At 38.7% G+C, this 14,383-nt stretch overlaps 1 protein-coding gene across 11 annotated transcripts in view; it reads right to left on the minus strand.

The window, feature by feature from the left end:
• Positions 1-14,383, minus strand: part of Ptpn4 (protein tyrosine phosphatase non-receptor type 4) — a 196,340-nt gene that overhangs the window by 103,460 nt on the left and 78,497 nt on the right. For 6 of the 11 annotated variants that reach the window (XM_076547241.1, XM_042257998.2, XM_076547235.1 and 3 more), the window contains 2 exons: positions 3,224-3,266; positions 3,048-3,126 (listed from right to left, as the gene is read on the minus strand). In XM_076547241.1, the coding sequence (XP_076403356.1) occupies positions 3,048-3,126; positions 3,224-3,266 (122 nt within the window). Of the gene's footprint in view, positions 1-3,047; positions 3,148-3,223; positions 3,267-14,383 lie in introns of all 11 variants that reach the window. The other 5 variants (XM_076547240.1, XM_042257996.2, XM_076547242.1 and 2 more) reach the window with 1 other exon arrangement.

Consider the following 14,383-nt stretch of genomic DNA (forward strand, 5'->3'; position numbering starts at 1 on the left):
ATTAGTAAAAACCAGAATTCAAGTTCTAATGCAGCCTATTATTTGAGGTAAATTTCTAAAATTTGGGCAAATCTTAGTTTCTACATTTGTAAAAGGGAAATAAGATTACTTGCTAGGAGTACATGTTTTAGGAGTTTAAAAAATTCAATTCTAATGATGCTGATACTTGCCAATATTGAAGTATATTTATCACAATGGAAGATTTTGATGCCACTGTTTTTCTTCCCACTAATTCAAAATGTTATCTCAAAGCAAGCAGGTATAGCAAACTTCTTTTTTTTGTGAAATCTAAAGTACTCCTGAAGAGTGAGCAGCTGTGGCTGAGGGCATACTAATCAGGATCATCACAGTAAATTATTTCTTTCTTTTACTTTTTTTAAATAGAATATTTTCATACAATATATTCTGATTATGGTTTCCCCTCCCCCCAACTCCTCCCAGATCCTCTCCTCTCTCTCTTGTTAGAAAACAGGCATCTAAATAACAACAACAATAATAATAATATAAAAACAAACACACAAACCAGAATATGACAAAACAAACATCCAAACATACACAAAATAAAAAGAAAGAAAGCACAAGAAACACACACAGACACGGAGACAAACACTGCACCCACAGACAATCCATAAAAACAAAATTGGAAACCACTGTCTCTATGCGCTTGTATCAGTGTATGGGTATGTGCACATGAGTCCATGTGCCCACAGAGGCCCCAAGAGTGCCCTAGATGGCCTGGACGTGGAGTCACAAGCAGTTGTGAAGCACCGGACGTGGTACTGGGAACCAAGGTAGGGTCCCGGCAAGAACAGCATGTGCTCTTAACACTGAGCCGTCTTCTTCAGCCGCACATGAATGCACTTCTTAGCCCTGATCCCTTGCTATAATACTAGAGTTACCTGAGGAACTATACACGTCTTTACTCAGGTGCTGTCTGAGTCACATTACATCAGAGTATCTAGGGTTATAGACAACTACTATGTTTTAAAGCTCTCCCAAATGATTATAAATTGCTAATCAGGGTAGAGAATCACTTTTGTATAATTACGATGATTAAATAAAATGTAGTCATGTACCACAATTTACCAACTACAATACTGATAAGGCACAAAGATCTTTGAAATTAAACATTATTTCTAATGAAAACAGATAATCTCCTGCACTGATAGCTTGAGCACAAGTTAACTCTCTTCAAGTTGACTCAATTATCAGTGAAACATACCCTCATTGTTTCCAGTACATGCTAGTAACACACATAAACACACAGTTAGTAAATGCAGTTTTCTGTGTGAATTAAACATTGAACCCGGCTGCTGTCCGACTGTGAAATGTCCCCATAGCTCAGGTGTTTGAACACTTGGTCCCCAGCTAGCCGGTGGTGCTGCTGTGGAAGGTATGGAGCCTTGCTAGAAGTGAGTCACAGGGCAGGCCCCTTCCTCTCTGCTTTCTGACTACAGCCACGATAACACCAGCGGCTTCCTGCTCCTGCTGCCAGGCCTACTCTGCTATGATGGGCTGTAATCAATCCTAAGCGCCAGGTCAAAATGAACCTTCTTCCCTTAAGTTGCTTCTTGTCAAGTATTTAATCAAAGCAACAAGAGAAGTAACTAATACAATATAACTGACAGTATTTTAATTGTTTATATTAACAAACATCATAAACAATAAAAATGCTAAGAATCTAATTTAAAATTGATGTTTGAATTGTGTTTCTTATATATTAAAAGTCTGATTACCTAGAACCTTCACCTTAGAATATTTATACTGCTTTATAATTCAAATTGCTAATTAATTCTGGCTAATTTCCTTGGAGTTCATGGAAAACTTTTAGTAGCTTGAGATATTTTATAATCATAAAAGATTATTTTAAATATTTAACATCAACAACATATTTGCTAAATTTAGTATGAAAATTGTATTTTGATACCTAAAATAAAGTATGATTTTAAAGGGAGGAAAAGCAACAACAAAACCTAAGAGCTATGATGGTAAATTAGACACAATTTTGTTTTTCAAAAAAAAAAAATAGCTTAGATTCTATTACTATTGCAAATATTCCAGCTGCCTAATATGGCATCTGTACTCCAGTGTCTTCTCATTATCAAAAGAGCAACATCAGCAAACAGAAAAGACTCTCAAAAACTATGACTTTTCTTTTCTTTTCTTTTTTATTAAGCTTGGTTTACTATTGCAAACTCCACAGAAACCGAGGAATGGCACTGTGAACAAATTTAATTGCTTTATTTTTCTGCTGCTCCATTCTATCAACATCACTAAATTCTGATAGCCACTCACCCATAGTCTTATGTCTGAGAAGTGTATAGAAGGTATGTATTCTAATTCTTTTCATTTACATTACTAATTCTGCATTTCACCAAATGACTGTCACTACTTCTCTTATTTCTACCCTAAACATTTTACCTGATTCTCAAGGACACTGCTGAAAGGCTCCTATACGTCCTTTGTGAGTACTTTCTGAAGTAGAAGTGATGTGCTGAGATTTAGAATAGGCAGTCAGGTGGGCATGTAGAGGCCCGAATGTGCTTTATTCCTACAACATCCGTTATAAAATCCAGGGTGTTTTCTTTGGACTTAAAGATAAAAACACATTCTTCACAGGATGGCTGTACATACATACACATATACATACATACATACATACATATATGGAATTTTGCATTCTCCTCAACAAAAAGAGAGAGGAAAAAAACTAGAATATGCTTTTGCATGAAAAAATATATACACCAGAAACTCTTACTATGCAACATGCCTTGGATACACTCCAATGCCATCTCATTCCCTGTTTACTTTCAGTAGTGCTGTTAGTGGCTGGATGAGGTGGCTCTGGGTGTCCAGCTCCTGAAAGTTCTTCCAGTCATTCAAACGGGGAGGAAAGAGTTGCATTGGGACAATTTATAAACTTTTCAGTATGCTAAATTAGAAGTTCAAGTTTTCAGCATGGTCATTTATTTTTGCCTAGTTAATTTCATTTTTTTCATATTAGATCTTTGCCAATGTTTTCAAAAGAAACAGTTCCATAAACCCACCTTGTATACTCTTCTTGTAACTTGTTAGGGTCACTTACAAAGAATTTGACTCTAAAGTTCAAACTGTAAGGAGATCCTCCTAAAATTAACAAAAACAGCTCTAATTAATCAGATTACATTAGTCCATCATCTTTATAAGGCATATTTGCAAAATAGCAAGTAAATAGCATGCTCACTCTTTAGCTGCTTCCTTATTGGTTTGTTTGGATCCAGCCACCTCTGAAAAATAAAGAAGAGAGATTTCTTTTTCCCCCGAGGAACTAGCATATTGGTTATTATATATCTGTTCCACTTGAAGACTGCATTTGGAAAAGGGTTAGGTAGAAAAAGAATCCGATCAGAAACTGTATTGCTCTGATGGCTGGTGATAAGAGGGTAGTAGCACCGCTAGGCAGGCGAGCCTGGGCTGCATTAGCAAGGCAGTCAAGCATGGGCCTAGGAGCAACCCAGTGAGCAAATTTCCTTCAGGGTTCCTCTTCAGGCTCCTGCCTTGATGTTCCCCGAGCAAGACAAAATAAAACACTTTGTCCCAAAGCCTGATTTCCTTGTTCAGTTCTTTGAACTAAAATACTCTGATATAAGAAGCACAAATACTTAATTAAATAAATGTGTGAGGCTGACATAGCTTAGAAATAATGTTATAGTGAGCACTGAGAAACTGAACACATGCACTCATGAACGACGTCAGTGAGACAGGACTTAGGTTCTTGGTTAAAGCCAGGAAGGTGGAACAATGGTAACATGTAGTACTGGCTGTTAAATGACAGCATTCACAGTTAAAAATACGAAAGATCATTAAATCCAGGAAGTAAATGAACCATCAAAAACTAGAATGGGCTGGCGAGATGGCTCAGTGGGAATGGCACTTCCAGCCAAGTCTGATGACCCGAATTTAATCCCCACCACTAACGTGGTGGAAGAAGACTTGAGTCTCAAAAGTTGCCCTCTGGTCTCCACACATGTGCTGTGGCACAGTTGCAAACCACCACACAAACACACATAGTAAGTAAATGTAAAAAACGAAAAGAAACAAAAAATTCAACAAACAAATCAACCCACAAGGAAATCTTATACATCAATAAGAAAAAAGACCAATATTAATAGAAAAAATAGGCAATGGACACTAAGTTCACAACTAAGGAATAAATGGCATTTAAATATATAAAGATAGTTCATCTTGACCACAATTAAAGAAATTCAAAATAAATGTATGTTGGGCTCTGCTTTTGAGACTGGTTTCAGTAGTTAAGAGCTAATGTTGACTTTGAACTTTATAAACCTCCTGCCAGAGCTTCCAGAGTGCTAGAAGTACAGGCATGTGCCACCATACCTCTGTACCCAACAACATAAGCTTTTTAAAATGAATGCCACCCTAATGAATGAACATTATGTCCTTGTGTCTTAGTCTCATTTCTTATTTTTGTGATAGAATACCCTGACAAGAGCAACTTAGAGAAGGAAGGGTTTGTTGTAGCTCCTAGCTCTATGTCCACTCTTGAAGTCCGCTCTAAAAGGGAGGTCACAGCTACAGGAGCTTGAAGCAGCTAGCTATTTACATCACGTTAATGGTCAAGAGCAAAGAGCAATAAAATAACGCGAACATGCTTGCACTTTGCTCACTTTCTCCTTTTAGTACTGTCCAGGACCCAAACCTGGGGAATGATGCCACCTACTTTTAGGTCCTTCCTCCCCATATCAATCAACATACTCAAGAAAATCACACAGACATGCCCAGAGGCCAACTCAGACAGTCCCTCACTGGGATTCCTTTCCCAGGTGATTCTAGATTGTATCAAGTTGACAACTAAAACTAATCAATGAAAACTGCTTTTTATTGCTGTTCGATTAATATTACAATCCATAGATGTGACGCTTTTGAATGGTTAAGTTAGTCTGCTCTTTCAAATAATAGTGCTATAAACATCTAAGCACACGATTTTGTGTAGAAATGTGTACAAGCCTTGGGTACATTTTGAAAACAAGTACTATAAATTCTATTTTACTTTATGTGCACATCTGTGTATACAAATGTACAAACATGCTCACAAGTACGTGGGCATACCTGTGAACATGCATGAGCATGTATGCGTGCACATGAGTGTGTATGTATGTGAAGGCTAGAGAATAATCTGGGATGTTGCTCCTCAGGAGCCATTCACCGTTTTTTTTTGTTTTTTGTTTTTTTTTTTTTTTGAGACTGGGTCTCTCACAGGGATGTGAAGTGCCCCAATTTGGGCAATATATGCTCATTTTCTGTAAGAACTTCCACTAGACAAAGATTATGTGACTGTCTGATTATACTTGATATTATTGCTGCTATGTTGAAAACATCAGCTTTCCACAGCATCTACTCTATCTTAGCTAGTGAGTACTACTGTGTGTGGGTACATGTGGAGGGCAGAAATCAATGTTGGGTGTCTTCCTCAATAATTCAATATTTTACTTTAAAAAAATTGCATTTTATTGGCAGCACATAAATATACCATGGAGGTCAAAGGACTATTGCAGGAATCAGTTCTCTCTTTCTACCATGTGGGTCCCAGGGATCAAACTTCAGTCATCGGGTACAGCATTAAGCACCTTTACTCAACTGAGCAATCCTGCTGACCCATTCATTCATTCATTCATTCATTGACTCACTCGTTGTTTATTTATTGAAACAAGGCTAGTAAGTCACAGGGCTCTTCCTGTTTCTGCTTCCTTGCTGTTGGGATTATAAATATGTACTGCTGTGCTCAGCTTTTTATATGGTTTCTGTAATATCAAACTCTAGACTTCATTATGCATGGCAAGCACTTTACCAACTAAAGCAGTCTCGAAGCCCAAAAGATGTTTTATTTTAATATTTATTGTAGACTTATTAATGTGTCAAGATATGTAAAAATCCAATTCCTCTCCTTAAACCCAAGACTGGTATTATTTGTGTATCTTTACAGATTGCTCTTCCCTGTATAATATTGTTTGTTCACTTGGGTAAATCTATTTTGTAGTGTTGACTTCCCTCAAATGTTGGTGCCCATTTGTTAAACACTTATTTTTATTTGAAATTCTCTGTAAGATTTTTTGTGAATACTTTCTATCTTGGAGAAAAGACAAAATATATAGTTTGACTCCAAATAGTTGGTGGGGGATTAAGAAGCTGCCACAGGTTGTAACAGCTAGTGTCCATGTTTATCTAGTCTCTGGTTCACCACAATGTGAACTGCTCTGCTCGACTAGCTCCTCCATGTTTTGATGAACAACATCTCGGGAACTGGAAGCTGAAACAAGTGTTTTCTTCAGTGTTCCGCTAGGCATTTTGTCACAGCAATACAAAAGTAATGAATGCAGTGGGGAAACTTTTACTGTAGCTCTGCTGTACTGTCTAGCACCTTTTCATTTCAACTTGAAGGACCTGCCATAAGCATTTGAGGTAAATCTAGTGGTAACGCACTCCCTTGGTTGTAATTTATCGGAGAATACCTTAACCTCCACCTCTGTCACCTTATTTTGTTTATACCTTAACCTCCACCTCTGGCACCTTATTTTGTTTAGTGAAACTGAATCTCGATGTCTTAGTGTTCTATTGCTGTGAAGAGACATCACAACCAAGGCAACTCTTATAAAGGAAAACATTTAACTGGGGTTGGCTTACAGTTCAGAGGTTTAGTCCATTACCATCATGGCAGGAAGTGTGGTGGTGTGCAGGCAGACATGGTGCTGGAGAAGAGCTGACAGTTCTGCACCCTGATCCGTGTGCAGCAGGCAGAGCTGGTTTGAGCTTCCGAGCCCTCAAAGCTCACTCCCTAGTGACACACGTCCTCCAACAAAGCCACACCTAACTCCAACAAGGCCATATCTCCTAATAGTTCTACTCCCTTTGGACTAGAGTTTAAACACTCAAGTATTCAAACACATGAGTCTATGGAGGTCATTCCTATTCAAACCACCACACTCACTAAGGGGTCAGCCTGGTGTTACCTCCCAACCCTCCTGTCTCAGTCTCCAAGTGCTAAGACAACAGGTGCCATACTGAACTCCCTCACATTTGAAGTAATTTTGCTAGATTGAGAATCTGTCGGTTCACTGCAGTTTTCTTCCAGTATTTTTTTTTTTTTTTTTTTTTTTTTTTTTTTTTTTTTTTTTTTTGGTTTTGGTTTTTCGAGACAGGGTTTCTCTGTGTAGCTTTGGGCCTTTCCTGGAACTCACTTGGTAGCCCAGGCTGGCCTTGAACTCACAGAGATCCGCCTGCCTCTGCCTCCCGAGTGCTGGGATTAAAGGCGTGCGCCACCACCGCCCAGCCTTTCTTCCAGTATTTTAACTATATTATTCCATTGCCTCTGGCTTGCAAGTTTTCTATTAAAAAATCTCTCACTAAGTTGAGGATCCTCTATACCTGTTGAGACATTTTTTTTTTCTCACTTCTTTCAAGATTCTCTTTGTTTGCCAACAGTTTGTAACCATTCAGATGTTTCTTCAAATTTGGGAAGCTTTTAGCCATTAACTTCTTCAAATAGTATCTTTATCCTCTTTCTTCTCCCTACTTTCTGGAGGTATTCCTCTGGTTTGATTTTTCTACTAATCCTCCTTAGATTTCCCCTTTCTAAGGAATTCTTAAAATTGAGTTAGTGGTATGCACATACCAGCACAGGTGTACCATGTGACTTTTTCCAAAAGTGGAAAAAGAAGCCGTTGAAAACAGAAGACATTTGAGGGGAGTCAACACTATGAGATAGATTTACCGAAGTAAATAAACCATATTTTATATTTGGAAGAGCAATCTGTAAAGAAACAAATTGTACCAGTCTTGGGGTTGAAAAAGAGAAAAATTACAGTGGGTGAGATTCACAATTTTCTAGTTTTTAGCACAAGGGTAAGCAAGCTCTAATTGTTTATCATACAGACAACATGCTTGAGATGTCAGAAGACAGGAAGGCAGAATCTTAGATAACTAAAGCTGACAGGAGAAATAGGTGAAAAGCTAAGGTTCAAAGAAGCACAGACATACAAGTCACCCCAATTCTTGCTGAAAGATGAAATACACATGTATAGAAAGACCCAAGAGCACTCCACCAACAACAGCAAAAAACAAACAGCTGGAAACTTTAAAAACTGAGTAGGGCACCAGCAAAATGGCTTGGTAAATAAAGGCACCAACAAACCTGACCACCTAAGTTAGATCCCTGGGACCCAAATAGTGGAAAGAGAGAACTAACTACGGCCAAGTTGTTCTCTGAATGCCACCACTATGCTGTGGCACACTTGTACTCATATACACATACACACAAAAAGTGTTCACAGTCCTTCTTCCTTGGCATCCTGTATGCTGAAACTATAAAAGCAAACGACTGTTTACAAGAAAGTATCGTTTGTATTGTATTGTTAATAATAATCATTAGTCAAAGACTCCTGCAGGCACGCCTGACTCCCCCCACCCATTCGGACTCTGTAATACAAGTCCCATTCTGTTCCCCAAGCCCACCCAGCAGCCTAGATTGCAGTTGCTCTCTGAGACAAAGACTCTGCCAGCTCCAACTGAATCAAAAGGTGAGTCACTGTCTGCCCAGCCGGTCACCGGTCTTAGGCCTAGAGGCACAATCCGTGCTCCCATACCCCACCAACTGCAGTCCCAGTTGCAGGACAGCAGGGAAGACTTCTACTGGCAGGCCTGACCACCACTACACCCCCATAGGACCTTGTAATCTACACACTCCACTCTGTTCCCCAAACCCACCCATCCCTGGAGACCACAGCTGGTCCCTGAGACACAGACTCGGCCAGCTCTGATTGAAACACCGAGAGCTCTAACTGTACCAAGAGCTCCCTAAGACACAAACACCACCAGCACCGAATGGACCAATAGCAGCTCCCTGAGACACAGACACCATCTGCACCGACTGGGGGAAGAGATGGGTAGATGCCAGTGCAAGAATACATTTAGCAACATAAAGAGCAATATGCCACCACCAGAACCTACTGGTTCTACTACAGTAAGACCTAAACATCCCAACTTAGAAGAGGCAGAAGAAAATGACCTTAAAAAATGACTTTATGAAGATGATAGAGGCCTTTAAAGAGGAAATGAAAAATTCCCTTAAGGAAATCAAGGAAAAGACAAACAAAAAATTGGAAGAAATCAGTAAATCCCTTAAAGAAAGTAAAGATAGACAAACCCTTATCCAAATTAACCAAAAGGCAGAGAGAGAACATCCAAATTTACTAAATCAGAAATGAAAAGGGAGACATAACAACAGACAATGAGGAAATCCAGAGAATCATCAGGTCATACTTCAAAACCCTGCACTCCACAAAAATGGACAATTTTCTGGAGAGGTACCACATACCCAAATTAAATCAAGACCAGATAAGTAATTTAAAAGACCAATGACCCCAATGGAAATAGAAGCAGTCATTAAAAGTCTCTCAACCAACAAATCCCAGGACTAGATGGTTTCAGTGCAGAATTTCACCATAATTTTAAAAAAGAGCTAATACCAATACTTCTCAAATTGTTTCACATAATAAAAACAGAAGGAACATTGTCACTTTTTTTAAAATAAGGCTATAGTTACACTGATAACCAAATCACACAAAGATGCAACAAAGAAAGAAAAGTATAGACCAATCTCCCTCACGAACATTGATGCAAAAATACTCAATGAAATCCTGGCAAACCGAATCTAAGAACACATTTAAAAAAAAAATCATCTACCATGATCAAGTAGGCTTCATCCCAGAGATGCAGGGATGGTTCAACATACGAAAATCTGTCAATGTAATACACCATATAAACAAACTGAAAGGAAAAAAAAACCTCATTATCATCTTATTAGATACTGAAAAAGCCTTTGACAAAATCCAACACCCCTTCCTGATAAAGGTCTTAGAGAAATCAGGAATACAAGGAACATAAAGGCAATTTACAGCAAGCCGACGGCCACCATCAAATTAAATGGAGAAAAACTCAAAGCTTTTCCACTAAAATCAGGAAAAAGAAAGAGAGAGAGAGAGAGAGAGAGAGAGAGAGAGAAGGAGGGAGGGAGGGAGGGAGGGAGAGAGAGAGAGAGAGAGAGAGAGAGAGAGAGAGAGAAAGAAAGAAAGAAGAAAGAAAGAAAGAAAGAAAGAAAGAAAGAAAGAAAGAAAGAAAGAAAGAAAGAAAGAAAGAAAGAAAGAAAGAAAGAAAGAAAGAAAGAAAATTTATTAGCCAGGCAGTGGTGGCGCACGCCTTTAATCCCAGCACTTGGGAGGCAGAGGCTGGTGGATCTTTGTGAGTTCAAGGCCAGCCTGGACTACAGAGCGTGATGCAGGAAAAGTGCAAAGCTACACAGAGAAACCCTGTCTCAAAAAATAAAAAAAAATAAAAAAAAAAAAAAAAGGAGATCAAGAGGATATAAATTAGAAAGAAAAAGTCAAACTTTCACTATTTGCACATGATATGATAGTATACATAAGTGACCCCAAAAATTCTACCAGGGAATTCCTTCAACTGATAAACACCTTCAGTAATGTGGCAGAATACAGATTAACTAAAAAAAAAAAAAAAATCAGTAGCCCTCCTATATACAAATGATAAAAGGGCTGAGAAAGAAGTCAGAGAAACATCACCCTTTACAATAGCCACAAATAATATACACTACCTTGAGGTAAATAACACTAAGCAAACAAGTGAAAGACCTGTATGACAAGAACTTTAAGTCCTTGAAGAAAGAAATTGAAGATATCAAAATATGGAAAGATCTTCCATGCTCATGGATGTGTTTGACCAACATAATAAAAATGGCAATCTTACCAAAAGCAATCTACAGGTTCAATGCAATCCCCATCAAAATCCCAACACAATTCTTCACAGAACGTGAAAGAACAATATTCAACTACATACAGAAAAAATAGAAAACCTAGGATATCTAAAACAATCCTTCACAATAAAGCAACTTCAGGAAGCATCACCATTCTTGATCTCAAGTTCTACTATAGAGCTACAGTAATAAAAACAGCTTGGTATTGGCATAAAAACCGACATGTGGACCAATGGAATCAAATTGAAGACTCTTGGACATTAATCCACATACCTATGAACACCTGACTTTTGACAAAGAAGCCAAAACTGTACAGTGGAAAAAAGAAAGCATCTTCAACAAACGGTGCTGGCATAGCTGGATGTCAACATGTAGAAGGCTACAAATAGATCCATATCAGTCACCATGCACAAAACTCAAGGCCAAGTGGATCAAAGACCTCAACACAAATCCAGTTACACTGAACCTGATAGAAGAGAAAGCAGGAAATAGCCTAGAAAGCATTGGCACAGGAGACTACTTCCTAAATATAAACCAGTAGCACAGACACTGAGAGCAACAATTAATAAATGGGACCTCCTAAAACTGAGAACCTTCTATAAGGCAAAGGATACTGTCAATAAGACAAAAATGGCAGCCTACAGAATGGGAAAAGATCTTCATCAACCCCACATTTGACAGAGGACTGATTTCCAAGATATATAAAGAACTCAAGAAACTAGACATCAAAATACCAAACAATCCAATTAAAAGAATGGGCTACAGATCTAAACAGAGAATTCTCAACATGGCCGAAAGACATTTAAGAAATTGCTCAACATCCTTAGTCAGCAGGGAAATGCAAATCAAAACAACTCTGAGTTAGCATCTTACACCTGTCAGAATGGCTAAAATTAAAAACACTGATGACAGCTTATGTTGGGAAGGATGTGGAGCTTGGGAATACTCCTTCACTGTTGGTTGGAGTGCAAACTTGCATAGCCACTTTGGAAATCAGTATGGCAACTTCTCAGAAAAGTGGAAATCAATCTACCTCAAGACCCAATGATACCACTCTTGAGCACCCAAGGGATGCTCAATCATACCACAAGAACACTTGGCTCAACTATATTCCTAGCAGCATTATTCGTAATAGCCAGAACCTGGAAACAACCTAGATGCCCCTCAACCAAAGAATGGATAAAGAAAATGTGGTACATATTACACAATGGAGTATAACTCAGCTGTAAAAAACAATGGCATTATGAAATTTGCAGGCAAGTGAATGGAACTAGAAAATATCATCCTAAGTGAGGTAACCCAGCCTCAGAAAGACAAATATGGTATGTACTCACTCATAAGTGGATACTATATGTAAAACAAAGGATAACCAGACTACAAGTCACAGCTCCAGAGAAGCTAGGAAACAAGGAGGACCCTAAGAGGAACGCATGGATTACCCTGGGAAGGGGAAACAGATAAGCTCTCCATGAGTAAGCTGGGGATGGAGGGTGGAGTGACAGAGGGGAGGGTATAAGGGATGAAAACATGGGGGAATGGGATAATCGAGCTGTGGGAGCGAAGGAGTGAGAGAGCAAGAAAAGAGATATCTGGATAGAGGGAGACATTACGGGGTAAAGGGTGCTAGGGAATTTCCCAGGAATTCTCAAAGACGACCCCAGATTAGACTACTAGCAATAGTGGAGAGGGTTCCTGACATGGCCTACCCAGGAATCAGATTGGTGAATACCCTGTCATCATAGAGCCTTCATCCAGTAACTGATGGAAACAGATGCAGACACCCACAACCAAGCACCAGGCCAAGCTCCAGGAGTCCAGTCAAAGAGAATCAAGGGGTGTCAAGATCATGATGGGGAAATCTACAGAGACAACTGAACCAAGCTCACAAGAACTCACGAACTTTAGACCAGCAGCTGTGGAATCTGCATGGGACCAGACTAGGCCCCTTGCATACGGGAGACAGTTGTGTAGCTTGGTCTGTTTAAGGGGTCCCGGGAAGTGGGATAAGGATCTATACCTGGTCCATGAGCTGGCTTTTTGGAGCGCATTACCGATGATGAGACGTCTTGCTCGGCCTTGATTGTGTGTGTGTGTGGGTCCTTCCTCAACTAAATATACCAGGCTTTGCTGACTCCCAATGGGAGGCCTTACCCTTTTGAAGGAGTGGATGGGGGTGGGTCGAGGGGGGAGAGGCTGGGGGGAGAGGAGCGAGAGGAGGGATGAGAGGGGAATCTGTGGTTGGTATGTAAAATGAATTTAAAAAATTAAAAAAAATAAGAACCATCATTAATCATCAATCTGTCTATGCTGTAGTTTTAAGGATTGAATCGAAGGCTTTATATGTGCTAGGCAAGTGCATTACCACTGAACTATATTCCCAAGCCTTTCTATACTTTTATATTGGAATAGGATCTCATCAAGGTTGGCCTTGAACTCTTTCAGTATCCCTGTAGTTCCCTGAAGCTATGAGCTAACTCAGTTTCTCAAGTAGCTGAGTCCACCACCTAGAAATTCTTATCTGCACCAGCATGCTGATTAGGAATATTTAATTCAGTGATTCCAGTGGATATATACTAGCCTTTCAGTTTCCTAATGCATATCAGCCAGTGTTTAGCAAATACTCTTTTTCAGAGTAAAAGGGTACTATTTCTTATGGTTTTTCATGATAGATACTAAATTTTATTCTATATAAATGGTGCTTCAATTATGCGTATTTAGTTTTTAAAAAAAGCATCTAGGGCTCATAGCATAATTGATAATGAAATATTCAATACTTTCTTCATGGGGAGGAAGACAAGGTTACCTCCCTATCACTGCTATTCAGCACTGTCCTAGTGATCCCTCGCCATGCAATAATGAACAAAAAAAAAAATGAACAAACAAAAGAATAAAGACTGGACAGGAAAAAAATAAAAGTGCACACTAGGAATAATGAAACAAATTACTAGAATAAGAGCTTATAAAGATAAAAGATTATGACTTAATTAATTGGGTGCTCTGGGATTTATACAAAGGAATAAGGTAGTATGTATGTATGTATGTATGTATGTATGTATGTATTTATTTTGGGTTTTCGAGACAGGGTTTCTCTGTAGCTCTGGCTGTCCTGTAACTAGCTCTGTAGACCAGGCTAGCCTTGAACTCACAGAGATCCACCAACCTTTGCCTGAGTGCTGGGATTAAAGGTGTGCACCCCTACTGCCTGCCTTGTAAGCATTTATTTTTCACTTAAAAATTAAATGATTCTTTTTAATCATAGTAAAAACTAAAAGAGATATTATGTAAAACAGTTGATTAACCACAATGCAAGCTTCATAAATGTTACTCTATTCCTTTCTTTCTTTTTTTTTTTTTCCATCACAGGCAATTTATTTTGTTCTATTCATTCACAGTTAATACAGAAAATACTTGGAAACATTTCCATATAATATTTGACACAGAAATCATCAAATAGAAGTACACAATGTTGACAGGAGGCAGTACATTTATAATTTATAACCCCAAATGTATTTATAAATTAGAAATGGAAAGATCTACAAATGAAATTATGAAGGTTCACCA

This window comes from Peromyscus maniculatus, chromosome 11 (assembly GCF_049852395.1).
Source record: "Peromyscus maniculatus bairdii isolate BWxNUB_F1_BW_parent chromosome 11, HU_Pman_BW_mat_3.1, whole genome shotgun sequence".
In the NCBI taxonomy this organism is placed as follows: domain Eukaryota; kingdom Metazoa; phylum Chordata; class Mammalia; order Rodentia; family Cricetidae; genus Peromyscus; species Peromyscus maniculatus.